This window comes from Papaver somniferum, unplaced genomic scaffold, assembly GCF_003573695.1.
Source record: "Papaver somniferum cultivar HN1 unplaced genomic scaffold, ASM357369v1 unplaced-scaffold_139, whole genome shotgun sequence".
NCBI classification, from domain to species: Eukaryota; Viridiplantae; Streptophyta; class Magnoliopsida; order Ranunculales; family Papaveraceae; genus Papaver; species Papaver somniferum.
The window spans coordinates 1,741,463-1,758,519 of record NW_020623156.1 but is presented as its reverse complement, the minus strand read 5'-3'; the positions used below and the strand labels follow the sequence as shown (position 1 = coordinate 1,758,519).

The 17,057-nt window shown below is 35.5% G+C and overlaps 1 protein-coding gene across 3 annotated transcripts; it reads right to left on the bottom strand.

The window, feature by feature from the left end:
• Positions 1-7,398: 7,398 nt before the first annotated feature.
• Positions 7,399-13,411, bottom strand: LOC113335193 (subtilisin-like protease SBT2.5). 3 transcript variants are annotated; one of them, XM_026581315.1, is made up of 11 exons: positions 13,087-13,411; positions 11,819-12,063; positions 11,585-11,729; positions 11,100-11,494; positions 10,853-10,948; positions 10,693-10,765; positions 9,974-10,259; positions 9,377-9,702; positions 8,944-9,211; positions 8,391-8,672; positions 7,399-8,112 (listed from the first exon to the last, which is right to left on the bottom strand). In XM_026581315.1, exons 2-11 carry the CDS (start codon positions 11,992-11,994, stop codon positions 7,706-7,708), a joined length of 2,454 nt encoding a protein of 817 aa, XP_026437100.1. In that variant the 5' UTR covers positions 11,995-12,063; positions 13,087-13,411; the 3' UTR covers positions 7,399-7,705. The 3 variants fall into 3 exon arrangements, with proteins under 3 accessions (XP_026437100.1, XP_026437101.1, XP_026437102.1); XM_026581316.1 differs by lacking the exon at positions 13,087-13,411 and adding an exon at positions 12,569-12,702; XM_026581317.1 differs by lacking the exon at positions 13,087-13,411 and adding an exon at positions 12,382-12,502.
• Positions 13,412-17,057: the final 3,646 nt, after the last annotated feature.

Here is a 17,057-nt window from a genome sequence, read left to right as displayed (position 1 = left end):
AAAAAAAAAAAAAAAAGCTTGAACCGACTATCATTGTACTGTATTTTTCTTTACCATGATTGTACGTATTTTTCATCAATGTCTTTTTATGATGAAGTTTTTCTTCTAGATGATGATGATATCGGTTTTTTCTTAATTAGGATTTTGATATTTTTTTCTCTCCTTTAAATGATTTTTTTTATTTCTTTTGATTATTTTTTCAGGATTCGGGTAAAATAAATGATTAACGTGGTGCCGTCTCGTTGAATGTGACAGTTACAGTACGGGTTTTATTTGTTGTGCGTGTGCATTATAAAAATCGTGCAAAGGAGAATAACGTTTTACCTCTTTTAAAATAACTAGTGGGATAATATGTACCTATTGGACCCAACCTAGGCTAACTAGTATTTTTGGACTAAACCGTATATTCCAAATATATGAATGATATTGGCTCATCACAAAAATAACACCGAGATTTAGAAAGGTCATACCTCAATGATTATACGTACCGATGACTGAATTTTTCCTTGCATCACACACCATATGAATGGTAGTCCTACAACAAGGAGGTACTTTTTCCTTGGAAAAAATATGGTTTAGTCCAAACACCCGTCAAAAAATACTAGTTAGTCCATCCAGAGTCAAATAGGTACAAATTAGTCCAGTAGTTATTTAAAAAGCAGTAAAGAAGTTATTATCCTTCACACGATCTTCATGATGCACAAGCGTATCAAATAAAACTCATACTCTAACTATCGCATCGAATGAAGAGGCACCAAATTAACCATCTACTTTAATTGAAATAAAAAGAAAATGAAGGAAAGAATTTAAAAAAAAAAATCATTTAAACGAGAGACGAAATTGAAACCCTTACTAAGGAAAAACCCAAATCATCGTCTTCTAAAGCCAAAAGCCATCGATGGGCAATACAGTAGCAGTAATATCATGGTGAAGCAACAACAAAAAAGTCCAAGTTCATCATCGTCTAATTAAACCTAAATTAGCGATTGTAAAGAAATCAATACCTTCAAAGAAAACAAAACAATAAGAAATAGAAGATCCAACATTTATTCAAGTAGCGAAAGGTAAGATCATCGGCTACTTTCATATATTGGCATGTTCAATGTATATATATTGTTTTTATTCGATTTTTGTGATAGTGTAAAGAGTTGTACACCTGAATGTTGTTTTAAGGATATATTGTCATGTGATGTGGGTATGGATATCGTTTTTCTTAGATCTATTGTAGTAGTGTAAAAATTTGTACATCAGAATTAATGTGGATATGGATGTTGTTTTTCTTAGATTTGTTGTAGTATTGTACAGATTTATACACCAGTATGTTATTTCAGGGATATTTGACTGTTATTTGGATATGGATTTTTCTTTTCTTAGATCTATTCTAGCAGTGTACAGATTTGTACACAAATATGATATTTCAGGTATATATTGGCGTGTTATGTGGAGAATTGTTGTATTAGTGTACAGATTTGTACATCAGCATGCTGTTTAAAATCAAACAAAATATGAATCACACACAAAAAGTCTCAAAAATTGAATCAACTAACACGCATATTTAAAATTAAAGATTTGAATCAAATTTTAAGATATCAACCGAGCAATTCTTCAAATCAATTTTAAACTCACCGTTAACCGGAACATATACATTGTACAAGAAAGTACACATTATATATAATCAAAAAATATTAGAAATCGATTACTCTGTCAATCATTGCCCCTAAATAACTTTAAGCGGGTAATTAAAACATACCAGTAAAGAAATAAAAAATCAAACATCAAACATCGAATCAATTTCATATCATGCATCAAATAAAAATAAAAATCAAAAACATAAATTAAAAGAGTTGCATGAAAATCAAAACCTAAGAACTAACAAAATCAAAATCAAACACCGAAATCAAAATATCGAGCAAAAGATGAAAAATCAAATCGACATCATACTATGCATTCAAAAAAAATCGAAGAAATAAGACAATCGAACAAAAGATAATTGATCAAACGCTAACCTGAGATAGAAATCTAATGAAGAAACGATTTAGTTCAAAAAAAAAAAAACGCCTCCGAAATTTTTCTCAGTCTGTTTATTTTTCTCTCTAGATTTCACCTAATTCAAAATATGAGATCTAAAATTCAAAAAACCCTTTCATTTACGATAACACTGAAAGGGTAATTCTGGACCAAACTGTCTAATTTTTTAAGAACGATTTTTCGGGGACCATGATTTTTCTGGGGGGGACCATGGTTTTATTTTGGGTAAAGGCATTAGAAGTAATTCTAGGTCACCCCATATCTAGTTATTTATTTAATACCTAATCTACCCTCTTTTTTCCAATTCACTAAGTTTGAGTATTCAAATAATGAAAACTCATCTGATTCTTCATCTCCATCCTCTCCTAGAATATTTGTTAATCTTCAAAATGATCCGGATTTGAACTGGATTTTGAACAGTTCGGTTACTTTATATGAAGAACAAGTAACCGAACTCATCTGAAGCTGTAGTTCGGTTTCCACGTTAGATGAACAAGTAACCGAACTCATCTGAAAGTGTAGTTCGGTTACTTGTTCCAAACATGCAGGTTACCGAACTCTCTAATAATATAATTTCTAGGAGTTACAACGTTATGTTCGGTTGGTTCTCAACTAACCAAACTTTGGTGTACAAAGTTCGGTTGGTTCGCAAACTGCATGCACTTTTGATCTAACCGAACTTTACGTAATATAAGAGTATATAAGTTTACAAAGTTCGGTTCTTTCGCAAATTTGAACCTAACAGCTAACCAACCGAACTCTGAGTTCGGTTTATGCGATAAAATTGTGAAGTTACCGAACTTAACAAAAAAAAAAAGTGAAGTTTCAGCGTCTATTGGCTAAGTTCGGTTACTTTGTAGTTTTAAAATTTTTTGCGAACAAACCGAACTCTATTGGCTAAGTTCGGTTATTTTGGAACTCAACATAGTGGCCACAACAACACAGTTCGGTTAGACTAGATTTAATTTTTTTTCGGTTCTAAGGGTGGAGTTCGGTTACTTTGTAGTTTTAAAATTTTTTGCGAAACAACCGGACAGAGAGTTCGGTGACTTAGTTTAAATCCAATAGAACCGAACTGTTTTTCGTGTTCTTCATTTTCAAGAAGTTCGGTTAGTAAACTAGGGTTTTTTGGAAAATCGGCCTAACCGAACATGGCTCTGTAACTCCCATTAAAACCCTATTTTGATGATTTATATTCGATTGAAGCAATAAAAATCAAATTAAAGTGAAGGGTTTGTTGGAAAATACCTTCGGAGTGGTCCCATGGCAGAATCAGGTTGCGGCTGGTGTCTTTTATACTCGATAAAATTTTTATGTAACCGAACTTAATTGTGATTGCATTGATGTTGTTACATTTCTTAAATAGGCGGTGGTGGTGGTAGTGGGAGGAGGTGGTGGTGGTAATCGGTGGTTGGTGGTGGTGATAATCGGAGGTGGTGGTGGTGGTGGTGCTTATCCGAGGTGGTGGTGGTGGTGCTTATCAGAGGTGGTGGTGGTGGTAATCAGCAGTGATGGGCGGTGGTGGTGGGAGGAGGTGGTGGTTATATATATATATATATAAGTGGTTATTAGGTTTGTTTTAAATTAAATTAGGATAAGGGTAGGTTAGTCATTTCAACGTTTTAGGACACCTCTTATCACTATAGGGAAGGTGGCCTAATAAAACCATGGTCCCCTCAAAAAAACCATGGTCCCTAAAAAATCATTCCTTTGAACGATAATTTGGGGACCATGGTTTTTTTGGGGGACCATGGTTTTATTTTGGGTAAAGGCATTAGAAGTAATTCTAGGTCACCCCATATCTAGTTATTTATTTAATACCTAATCTACCCTCTTAATTAATTTTAGGTTATGATTAGTGAATGATTTAGTTAAAAACAATTAGTGAGATTAAATTAAAAAATGGGTTTATTATTAGTTGAGTAGAGTTAGAGAAGATGAAGGAGAAAAACATGGAAAATAATTTTTTTTTCCAATTCACTAAGTTTGAGTAATCAAATGATGAAAACTCATCTGATTCTTCATCTCCATCCTCTCATAGAATATTTGTTAATCTTCAAAATGATCCGGATTTGAACTGGATTTTGAACAGTTCGGTTACTTTATATGAAGAACAAGTAACCGAACTCATCTGAAGTTGTAGTTCGGTTACTTTATATGAAAAAAAGTAACCGAACTCATCTGAAGTTGTAGTTCGGTTGCCCCGTGAGATGAACAAATAACCGAACTCATCTGAAAGTGCAGTTCGGTTACTTGTTCCAAACAAGCAGGTTGCCGAACTCTCTAATAATAGAATTTCTAGGAGTTACAGCGTTATGTTCGGTTGGTTCGCAAACTGCATGCACTTTTGATCTAACCGAACTTTACATAATATAAGAGTATATAAGTTTACAAAGTTCGGTTCTTTCGCAAACTTGAACCTAACAACTAACCAACCGAACTCTGAGTTCGGTTTCTGCGATAAAATTGTGAAGTTACCGAACTTAACAAACAAAAAAAATGTGAAGTTCCAGCATCTATTGGTTAAGTTCGGTTACTTTGTAGTTTTAGAATTTTTTGCGAACAAACCGAACTCTATTGGCTAAGTTCGGTTATTTTGGAACTCAACATAGTGGCCACAACAACACAGTTCGGTTAGACTGGATTTGTTTTTCTTTCGGTTCTAAGGGTGGAGTTCGGTTACTTTGTAGTTTTAAATTTTTTTGCGAAACAACCGGACAGAGAGTTCGGTGACTTAGTTTAAATCCAATAGAACCGAACTGTTCTTCGTGTTCTTCATTTTCAAGAAGTTCGGTTAGTAAACTAGGATTTTTTGGAAAATCGGCCTAACAGAATATGGCTCTGTAACTCCCATTAAAACCCTATTTTGATGATTTCTATTCGATTGAAGCAATCAAAATCAAATTAAAGTGAAGGGTTTATTGGAAAATACCTACGGAGTGGTCCCATGGCAGAATCAGGTTGCGGCTGGCGTCTTTTATACTCGATAAAATTATTATGTAATCGAACTTAATTGTGATTGCATTTATATTGTTACATTTCTTAAATAGGCGGTGGTAGTGGTGGTGGGAGGAGGTGGTGGTGGTAATCGGTGGTTGGTGGTGGTGATAATCGGAGGTGGTGGTGGTGGTAATCGGCGGTGGTGGGCGGTGGTGGTGGTGGTGCTTATCAGATGTGGTGGTGGTGGTAATCATCGGTGATGGGCGGTGGTGGTGGGAGGAGGTGGTGGTTATATATATATAGGTAGTTATTAGGTTTGTTTTAAATTAAATTAGGTTAAGGTAGGTTAGTCATTTCAACGTTTTAGGACACCCCTTATCACTATAGGGAAGGTGGCCTAATAAAACCATGGTCGCCTCAAAAAAACCATGGTCCCTAAAAAATCATTCCTTGAACGATATTTTGGGGACCATGGTTTTTTTGGGGGACCATGGTTTTATTTTGGTAAAGGCATTAGAAGTAATTCTAGGTCACCCCATATCTAGTTATTTATTTAATACCTAATCTACCCTCTTAATTAATTTTAGGTTATGATTAGTGAATGATTTAGTTAACAACAATTAGTGAGATTAAATTAAAAAAATAGGTTTATTATTAGTTGAGTAGAATTATTGAGTGAGTAGAGTTAGAGAAGATGAAGGAGAAAAACATGGAAAATAATTTTGTTTTCCAATTCACTAAGTTTGAGTATTCAAATGATGAAAACTCATCTGATTCTTCATCTCCATCCTCTCCTAGAATATTTGTTAATCTTCAAAATGATCCGGATTTGAACTGGATTTTGAACAGTTCGGTTACTTTATATGAAGAACAAGTAACCGAACTCATCTGAAGCTGTAGTTCGGTTACTTTATATAAAGAACAAGTAACCGAACTCATCTGAAGCTGTAGTTCGGTTTCCCCGGTGAGATGAACAAGTAATTGAACTCATTTGAAAGTGTAGTTCGGTTACTTGTTCCAAACACGCAGGTTACCGAACTCTAATAATAGAATTTCTAGGAGTTACAACGTTATGTTCGGTTGGTTCTCAACTAACCGAACTTTGGTGTACAAAGTTCGGTTGGTTCGCAAACTGCATGCACTTTTGATCTAACCGAACTTTACGTAATATAAGAGTATATAAGTTTACAAAGTTCGGTTCTTTTGCAAACTTGAACCTAAAGCTAACTAACCGAACTCTGAGTTCGGTTTCTGCGATAAAATTGTGAAGTTACCGAACTTAACAAACAAAAAAAAAGTGAAGTTCCAGCGTCTATTGGCTAAGTTCGGTTACTTTGTAGTTTTAGAATTTTTTGCGAACAAACCGAACTCTATTGACTAAGTTCGGTTATTTTTGAACTCAACATAGTGGCCACAACAACACAGTTCGGTTAGACTGGATTTTTTTTTTCGGTTTTAAGGGTGGAGTTCGGTTACTTTGTAGTTTTAATTTTTTATTGAAACAACCGAACAGAGAGTTCGGTGACTTAATTTTAAATCCAATAAAACCGAACTGTTCTTCGTGTTCTTCATTTTCAAGAAGTTCAGTTAGTAAACTAGGGTTTTTTTGGAAAATCGGCCTAACCGAACATGGCTCTGTAACTCCTATTAAAACCCTATTTTGATGATCTCTATTCGATTGAAGTGAAGGGTTTGCTGGAAAATACCTCCGGAGTGGTCACATGGCAGAATCAGGTTGCGGCTGACGTCTTTTATACTCGATAAAATTATTATGTAACCGAACTTAATTGTGATTGCATTGATGTTGTTACATTTCTTAAATAGGCGGTGGTGGCGGTGGTGGGAGGAGGCGGTGGTGGTGATAATCGAAGGTGGTGGCGGTGGTAATCGGCGGTGGTGGGCGGTGGTGATGGTGGTGGAGATAATCAGTGGTGATGGGCGGTGGTGGTGGGAGGAGGCGATGGTTATATATATATATAGGTGGTTATTAGGTTTGTTTTAAATTAAATTAGGTTAAAAGTAGGTTAGTCATTTCAACGTTTTAGGACACCCCTTATCACTATAGGAAAGGTGGCCTAATAAAACCATGATCCCTCAACAAAAAAAAACAAAAACCATGGTCCCTAAAAAAAATCATTCTTCTTTTTGTGCAAATTGATCTTCGGAACAGAACCACATGCACATCTATGGGATTTCAGGTTTTGAATACTTCTCTATCCGTATATATCTATCGGCATGTTACAAACCCTTCTATAACTCTGTCATAGAATTTTTTTACCAATTGCAGCAAGAATTATGTCAAGGTTATGATATTCGACGAAATTCGTTACTAATTGTTTTCTGTGTACGGTAATTGCAGTAAATTAAAAATAGATTATATATGCAAGACTTGTTTCTGTGACCGAATACTATGTTCATGAGCTCAAGCAATTGCGGAGAAGAATACTAACGATGGTACATAAACTGATGAGGGATTCTTGGTACAGTTATTACAGAGAAAACAGCGAACCAAATACAGAATTTCCGATCATAATACGCGAGAGACAAAACTTAGATATATATATCTATCTATATATAAAGGGGAAACTAGCCATCTCCGCCTTTTCAAATACTAGGACTACAATTACAGATTTCTCTACGTATATACTGCTAGATATAAATACGTACATACTATTATACCTCTTATTCAGTGAGACTACAAAGAATATCAAGAACATAATACATCAAAAACAAGCATTCAATAGTAACCCATAGCAACGACTGGGATTCGTACCTTGTGACCACGACTACCTTTCATCAAGACCTGTCCGAAGCTGTAAGATCCAGTAACTGATCTAACGGTGAGGGATATGGTGAACTTGCGTGATGCACCAGGAAGCAAAGTCATTGCTGGAGGATTGGCTTCGATTGCTATCTCCGGGGACATCCTTGTCGTGATTGTGTAAGTTTCTTCCTCGGCAACATTAGTGACGGTTCGGGTAATAGTTCGAGTTCCTACGAGATGGGAGATTGCAATTGACGGAGTGTTGAGGTCTGATGGGTGGCCGCCATGGTAGGTCTTGCACGATGAACTTGTGAAGTTTGCAATCTCGCTGGGATCAATGCCGGGAGTTGCACACAGGAAGTTCACATAGTCGACATAACCTATAAATCAAAGAATGGGATACTGAAATATTGAGCAAGATCATATAATTATTGGGAATTTGAAAATTGAGAAATACCATATAGTTATTATAAATTTCTTAATCATGCACATTGTTAACCACATGGCACATGCCACCGCAGCTCATGTGACTAGCTGAAGTTTATATCCCCATTGTCAAGGCAAAAAAGTAAGGAGGGAATCACAACTGGCGTATGATGTGGTCAAAAATTGCAGTCCATGTAGCAGCACTATTTTCTACAAAAAGAAAAATACTAACCAGCATCAAAGATGAGTCCAGGATCAAGAGCAGCTCTGGGACTGACATGCCCACTGCCGTAATCAAATGGCGTAGCAGGTACCAGAGTCATGGTTTCGGACCCAGAATATTGCTGAGCTTGAATACCCTTGCCTGCTCGATCAATATTTGTTGCCGTGGTCATCAGAGCTGATTTAATGGCAGATGGGCTCCACTTAGGGTGCTTCTGCTTTACTAGGGCGGCAATTCCTGCTACATGTGGTGCTGCCATGCTGGTTCCAGATACCATAGCAAATGATTCACCTGAATAGATTAAAACCTTAATTATCTCACGTTTTGACATTTAAAAGATTAGCCTATTATTTTCTAAAGGGTGAAAAATTGTGTCCCAACTTGACGGATTAGTCTTGATTGATTTGCAATGATTGGATCAAAGATGACACATATTTGCCAAATTGAGTCAGAACTTTCCGTCTGGAAGACCAGGTTAGTTTCCAGTATGACTTCAACCAAAAAATGTGTCATTCCATACCCTTCTGGTGCCACTGTACAAGTGAAATTAAATGCATGTTACCTAAGTAATTAGCTTCGTCTGTTCCATTTGGAGACCAGGCAGCCCAAATAAGAGCACCAGGGGCCAAAATATCTGGTTTGAGAAGATCTGCATCTTGGAAGCTGAAATCTTTTATATCTGGTCCTCGCGAAGAGAATAGTGCCACCTGGGGTGCTGATTTATGAAGGATAGGTTTCAAACCATCACCAATGCTACCTGTTGCTTTAAAGCTCTTCACCCGCCCTGTCCAGTCCCTTGATGTAGTGCTATTATAGTAATCAATAAGATCCTGCAGTACAAGAAAAATCAAATCTTGGTGATCAAAGAAATACAGAAACTGAGACTGATCCAACATTCAGGTATTATCATTTTGAGAACTAGCCGATTTTTCACTCAACAACTTGAAAAGTAAACAACTGTGCTGATTCGAGTTTGGAATCGTGTAATTACTCACCATTGACTTGCTGGTATCAGTGATGAGAATCCCGGGCAATCCAACTGCAACAGGGTCGAATTTGGTTCCTGGCGAAACATTTTCAACTGCAAGAACGAAGCCAACAGCACCTAGGGCCCTAGCGGTTTCTGAAACCTTCTTGATTGATGCAGAACCAACAACAAAGTTGAATGAATACCCACAGAGAAGAATATTTCCCTTCACCAAATTCTTATTGAAAACTTCTGGCCTTTGACAATCGGAAGGGCTGAATTTCATAACTGATGAATCCAACAATACATCATTTGCTGCAACTAGGGTGAATGTTCGATTTGAAAGTGTGGCAGCTGCATCAAAGCCATGGAAAATACTTAGGTTCAGAAAGGTTCAAGTACAAGTGTACAACTTATTGAGAAGAGGTGCTAAACGAATCAAGGATACTAATCATAACTGTGACCAAAATTGATCTTTAAATAACTCTTGCTGTATATATCAACTCTCAAATAGCTAGTAATTTTGATTGATATCGCATAGCAAGCTTACAAATACTAATCTGTTAGTCCTACCAGTAACATTCTGAAAAATGTAAATGGACTTCATAACGATACACAAACTTACGTGTTAAACCAAGACCAGTTAAGGTTTTTCCGTTTCCCAGATACAAATGGTTTTTGTATCTGCGGTCATCAATTGCAGCAGCAACAGTTGTTATCCATGGACTGTAAGATACTAAGGTCTTTGGAAAAGGACCTCCATTTCCTCCTGCTTGGACCACAAATATTCCTGCTTTCACAGCTGAAAGCAATGTGGCATCAAAGGGGTTTAAGTAGGTGGTCCTGGTGGTTGCTGGAGGGCTGTTTGGTCCAACTGAGAGATTGAGAATGTCCACACCATCGTGAACAGCCTGTTGACAATGAGATAAGTCAATCCAAGGGTACTTGTAACATCATCATACAGAGTTTTACTGTTTAGATACCAGCAAGCTGCAATTTTAAGGAAAGGAAGGTTTTCCATACCATGGTTACAGGACAAAATATAAAGCAAATATTTAATCGAAATTACCAATTAACTTCACGAAGTGAAACCTTAAATTAAAATTTAAACAAGGTCTGCAAGAGTAACTATTCTAAATGTTAGGCGACCTTTCTGGTCGGTAGAAGCACTATAACTATGAGATTATAAAAGATCAAATCAACTCAAATTGCATGCGTCACGAAGAGTACTTGTTCAAATACAAGGAACTGCCCAGAACACAATAACATACGTCTCGGGGGAGGGAGAGGACATATCTAAAATTTAGACCCAATTAGTGTTTTGATCACAGAACAGTTCCATACCATGTCAATAGCAGCTACCACATCCGATACAAATCCTCCAAAATATCTGTAAAGTGCTTTATACACAGCAATCCTGAAAAAGAACAATCCCAAGATCAGCAAACAAAGAACTACAGAAAACTAAGAAGTCAAAGATTTTGAGAAGCATTTCTAAACCAACCTAGCACGAGGAGCCATCCCACTTGCTCTTCCAAACTCAAACCCATGCATCCGCAATGGAATTCCATTATTTCCAGCAGCAATTGCTGCTGTGTGGCTGTGCATCAAAATTATAACACGGCAAATCAAATCAATAAAAATAGAAGTCAAAGAAATAACACAACTAGCAGCTTACCAACGAATAAGTCACGGATAATACCATCTAAACAAGATTACTATTTACTTGATTATACAAGTCTGATACGAACCTTCCATGCCCATCACCATCAAGAGGAGATGCGTAGTTAACTGAGGGATTAAATGCTCCAGAAGCAACAGCAGCTGCTCCAAAATGTTGCGCACCGACAATCTTTCCATTACAGAAGTTCCTCTTAGTATCTGGATCAATTTCACACTTTCCTCTATATTTTGGAAGAGGTCCATATGGCGCAGTATTGTGGGTTGCAAAGCTAGGATGATGTGGATATATTCCTGAATCAACAAATCCTATCACAATATCTTCTCCCGCTCTGTCACAACCACCACCGGTAGGCCACACTCCCATCGGAAGCCCCAAAAATTGAGGTGTGTGAACTGTTAGTCTTTTCACCTTCCAATCTCTCTCTACAGATTTCACACCAGGGGCTCGTCTAAGGGATTCTGCCTACCAAAGAAGTCGAATTTTGCATCAGATGACAAACACGGAAAATGTCATCAAAACTTATGGATAAAAATAATTGACAATTAAATTCACCTGCTCAGGTGTAGTATGAACGGAAAACCCATTAATCAGATGCTTATAACTGTAGAGCTTCTTGTAAGTTCCACTTTCAAACAGCATGTCCAAAAGCATATCGTGCTTCTTCACAAGGTGATGGGAGTAGGATGTGACTAATTCACTACAAGTGCAGGCAAAGAAACAGAAAATTGAATAAGCTCAATTGTGCATACACATATTGCAACGCATTGAAAATGAAAATGCAAATACCTAGCAGTGTCAATTCTCTCATCAGTATCTTCTGCGACAGCCGTAGCTTCAAATCCCTCCACGCCCCCATTGTAACTAACCACGGGCTCTCCTTCCATAGTCACAATGTACACTTCTTGTGCTTTTCCGAAAACGAAAAGACTCCAAAACACTAAAACTATACACCCGGACTTCATATCCGTCAAATTTTCACAACCAATAACCAAATTACAATACTCTTACAGGAGGTCCAGTAGAGTCTTCAACTGTCAAATAAAATAAACGATAAATTAGACTTAGTGATGGAAATTATATATCAAATGAAAAGCTCTACGGTCAAAGACAATGAGAGGGAACATCTGGGGACATAGGTATAATACAATACTAGTATATGAAGAAAGAGCTATATCGGCTTTATCTCATCTTCAGGACTCAACAAAGCATGTAAGACTTAGTTCCAAAGTAATAATAAATAATTACTACGAAAGAGTGGCAGCTAATGTTGAACACAGTTCTACGAATGGTTCATCGATCACCTGGGATGATGACCGGATCCTCAAGAATGGAAAATTTCCAGTTCTTACCTAAACAAGTGAAACAATTCAGCTATTCGCCTAACCAATAAACTTTATTGCTGCTTTGCCATTAAAGAACCTTGAAATTGAATCAAATTAACGAAAACCCGAATCTCATTTACCAAGTAAACAATCAAGATCAATTACAAAAATTGAATTTGAAATCACACAGGACAGAGAAAAAAAAGGAACAAACCTTAAGTTATCACCATTTTAAAGCACAAGTGAAGCTACTACTGATACTACTCTAGAGCTAAAATTAGACGAATATCTAAACAAAATCAAATCTTTTCACAACCAGTAAGATCCAAGCAAGGAATCACACTATCTTCTGTGTTCACATTCAGCTCAAACCACACAGTAAAAGTAGGAACCAAAAAAAAAAAGTAGATAAAGTTTCAATTTCAAGTTAAGTATAAAATCAGCAACAAGATTCACTCTTTTAAAATTCCAAAAGCTTGAAAACCAAAAACCAAACACTTCATCTACAAAACATTGGGGCTTTTTCTAGACCAAAAGAACAAAAAAAAAACAGAGCCTGTTTCACTTACTAATTAAATCAAACAATAAATCTACAACATTTCAACTTCAAACTCAAAACCCAGACTTCAAATCTACTGCATTTTCAAATTCTTTAATCAATTTGTAAAAGAATCACTAGGGTTACAGTCCCAAAGAAGCTAGATGGATAGCTAGATAGATGGATAGACATACCTAGAAAGACGAAGCACAAGAAATGAATTTGTTCAAGTTCATACTGATCATCATCAAGAAGAAGATGATGAAGAAGATGATAAACTGGGGGTTTTCTTCTCTGGGTTTTTACTACAAGGAGTAGTAAAGGAGAGACCTTTTTTTTTTCTTTTCTTGGTTTCTGCTGAAGTTGCAGAGAGAGTGAAGTAGTGTGAAATGAAAAATGAAGATGGAGTTTTAGGGTTTTGATGATGGTTCTTGGACAAGGAGACCGAAAATGTAGGAAAAATCCACAGAAAAAAAATGAATTTAACGGAAGAAATTATTAAAATTTTCAATTATTTACAGAAGGACATTCTTTAACTTCTGATGTCGGAGAAGTGAGTGTAAAATTAGTTTACGAGTTTAATTACTTAATTAAGTTTAAATTAGTTATTAATATTTAATGGTATTTACTTAAACACCCTTATTTTTTGTTATTAATTCGACACGTGTTTTTGGAACTTTGTGTTATATTGAAAACGGTCCTTGTAGATTTGTGTGTTTTAGTAAGAAACTCTGGTTTTAGTTAGACTGAAGTGGTGGAGTTGGTAGTGAAAGTACACGTAATGTGTAGTCCGTGGATATGGACTTGGTCTAGTAACTGGCTTATCCTTTTCTTCAACCAACCTGGAGAAGGGGACGTGGGGTGTCTAAAATATGTTAAAATACTGAATTACCCTTTACACAGACTTTAGTAATTTTAAATATCTAAAATAAGTACAAAAATCATTTCTATTAACAATCCAATCTTTAGTCAAAACCCAATTTTTTTTCAATTTCCATGATAATCAAAAACTAAAACATATACAAACAACAATTGGATTCTCAAAAAAAAAAAAATGTGTTTTGAAAGAATATTTTGTTGAAAAACGATTCAAGTGATTGAAATAAATCCCTTTAATCCATTCTTTTTAAGAGAGACTCAACAATGATTTAACTATGAGTCTCCGAAATTTCCTCATCAAATTATCTGAAAATCATCCGAAAACGATTTATGTGTGTGTTAGCGTAAACCGAGTGTGGTTAATGTTACAACGAATCGGTATTGAGTTTACACCTACATAAACCGATTCTGGGTTGATGTTCTTTGTGTTTGATGAACATCAACCACAATCGGCTTATGTTGATGTATATATCAACCGATTCCTTAACAATGTTTGAATTTTTTTTTACAAACCCTAAATTTTTTATCTTAATTCTATAGAGTATGAAAATACGAGTTGAATGCAAAAAGAATGAGATCGTTCCGACATCGGACAAAGAAGTTATGAGCAAAATAGTCGAAGAAATACACATATTTACAATCGGTTTACGTGGGCATTTATGTAAACCGGTACTACCAATAAATATCACAAATCAACTCTTGAATATTACAATCGCCCTCTGTTCTAAGTCTTATAGATGATTCCTATAATCGGTTTACAAGTGCATGAAAGTAAACCGATTTTGAGTTGAGATTTTTTGAAAAAAATCAAAAAATTTAATGAAAATTTTTCTAGGTTAACATCAATAAATATCAATTAATCATCCAAATTAACACTAGCTAATCAGAAATAAATTAACCACTAAGCAAAATAGTTGGATAAGGGTACCCTATTTTATTTCTAAATATCAATTTTTGCCTGATAGTGGCTATGGCAGGCCCCAAATAAAATGGCTAAACCCCATACCAGGAAGGTAATTTCTAAAAAATAAGGGTCTACAAATTATTAATAAAGTCTTGGAATCATCTTATTATTAAGTGTGGTAGGGGGTCCAAGCATCATGAATTTGTCAATACCCCCCAAATAATAAAAGCAATGGATGTCATTTTCTCATCCATAGTATAGTGATCCTAAAGTTAGAAATTGGACCTCAATTCATAGTTTATATTACGCTTTGTTACTATTTTTCTGAATAAAAGCTGCCTTAGAAGCAAAATTCGTATCATTACTGTACCAAACTCATCATGCCACCTTCTTTAGCTAGTGTAGTGTACCAAACACTGAGTAGTAGGTGATCCTAGTGCAGTGACACTAGTAGTGCCACTCTTTATGCATTTAAACAATCAAAATTGTAGTTATTGTATTTTTTGGGACACTTTTTTCCCAAAATCATCGTTCTCACAAGGTATTGTATATTATCAAAAGAAAAGAAAAGAAAGAAAGAAAAAAAGAGGTGTGTAATTGTGTTGTGTATCAATTGCAAAATTAACTGCTGATTTGGAGAAATCAGTATTGCAGTATATTTAGAAGATTTTATCTAACTTATAAATTTATAGCACATTTGGATACCAAAAGCAAAAGTGATTCTGCTTCCCCTCAAATAAAAGTCGACTTTTTTACTTTTATAAATCGTATTGAAATTTTGCACCCAAACTAACTTTTAGTTTTTTGACTTTTAGAAGTTAAAAAGCTAATTCCGACAGCGTGGATGGATATAAAACTTTTTCCACCTCATGCTTACAAAAAGTTAACTTTTCGACTTTTAAAAGTCGTTTTGAAATTTGATTTCTGATATTTTGACTTTCAGAAATCGAAAAGCTATTTCTGATGTGCCAAACACAATATCAATCACAGTAACTTATAACCAACTATTGATTTTCAAACTGAATACATTTTTTGTGATTAAGTAAAATCGGACCCAATATCATACGAGATTGCGTAAAATCTGACTATTTCGCAGCGACCGCGCGCCATGAGATGATCACATTAAACAAAATTACTGATTAAATTACAGTGTGCCAATATGGGGAGAAAAAAATAGTTACTTATAGAAGAATGTCACACGTGCTAGGGAGCGGATTGTGGGAATCCCATCCAACATGTAGGATACCCCATATAAGAAGAAAAATAAAAAATCCCATCTAGTCAACTTTTTTAATTCTTTTTGTAAACCAGTCTAGTCAAAAAAGAAAAACCTTATGTAACAAAATGTAAATTTAACCAATGCACATTAATGGATTAATTTAAACAACAATTATGGTAAAAAGATTTTTCGATCTTTTTAGAAGAAGCACAGCATGAATTATCCTTTTGCTTTCAACGGCTACTTTACCTCCTCCTCCTCCTCTTCATATTCCTTGTTCTTCTCTTTTACATGTGATGTTCGGACCTACCATGAGAAAAACCCTTGTCTTCATGCTTATACATCTTCATGTGATCCTCTTGTCACTGGTCATTGTGACTCACTGCTTTTACACCGAATTTTGTTTCCATTTCTTTTGTTTTTTGGTGCGGGATACTTGCTTGAGTTTGCCATGCCATTAAAGGCATTTCACATCCCTGGTACACAAGTACGAGTTTCCGGGAGGTTATCAATCCAGCGGATCTAGCGGTGAAAAGTTGCTTTTCGACATTTGAAAGTCGAAAAGTTAGAAGTCAGTTTGGTAATAATTTTTCATAATGACCTTTTGAAATAGAAAAGTCAGCTTTTAAATAATTTTGCGTCTAATTTCCTCTTCTGGAGAAACATAAGCACTCCAAACATGTATACTCATATTTTTAAAAGTCATTTCGAAATTGTTTACCCAAACTAATTTCCGACTTCTTTGCTTCGAGAAATCAAAAACATCTTCTGGATATATATCCAAACACCCAGTCAATATTTCGATCGAAAAAGAAATTAGAAGAAAAATGGCCCCAATATCCCACATACCTGCATCACCGGGCAGGTGTTACCTAAGTGGTGTTTGTTCTTGTTTGGCTCTATGTTGATCCAATTTTATTTGGACAAACGGAATTTCTGTTATTAATACTTAATATATATTTTATATCTAAATCATTTTTGTTTTCTTGTTTTATTATCAAAAAACTTCCATTTATCAATGTAAGTACGGAAGAATAAAACTAATTTTTTGTTAATAGGGTTTTGGGCTTAAGTTCATCGGATACTAAAATACCCATAATGTTTATTTATTTAGTTGTTCAAGAGATTTTTTATTCCGGATTCTTGCTTGGAGCGGTGATATA

Excerpts from the sequence above, each read along its gene's own strand:
- LOC113335193 (XM_026581315.1), bottom strand. The coding sequence starts at position 11,994 with ATGAAGTCCGGGTGTATAGTTTTAGTGTTTTGGAGTCTTTTCGTTTTC. Across the intron at positions 11,730-11,818 it reads GAGAGAATTGACACTGCTAG|TGAATTAGTCACATCCTACT; the intron begins GTATTTGCATTT and ends CTGCACTTGTAG. Across the intron at positions 11,495-11,584 it reads TTCATACTACACCTGAGCAG|GCAGAATCCCTTAGACGAGC; the intron begins GTGAATTTAATT and ends CTTCTTTGGTAG.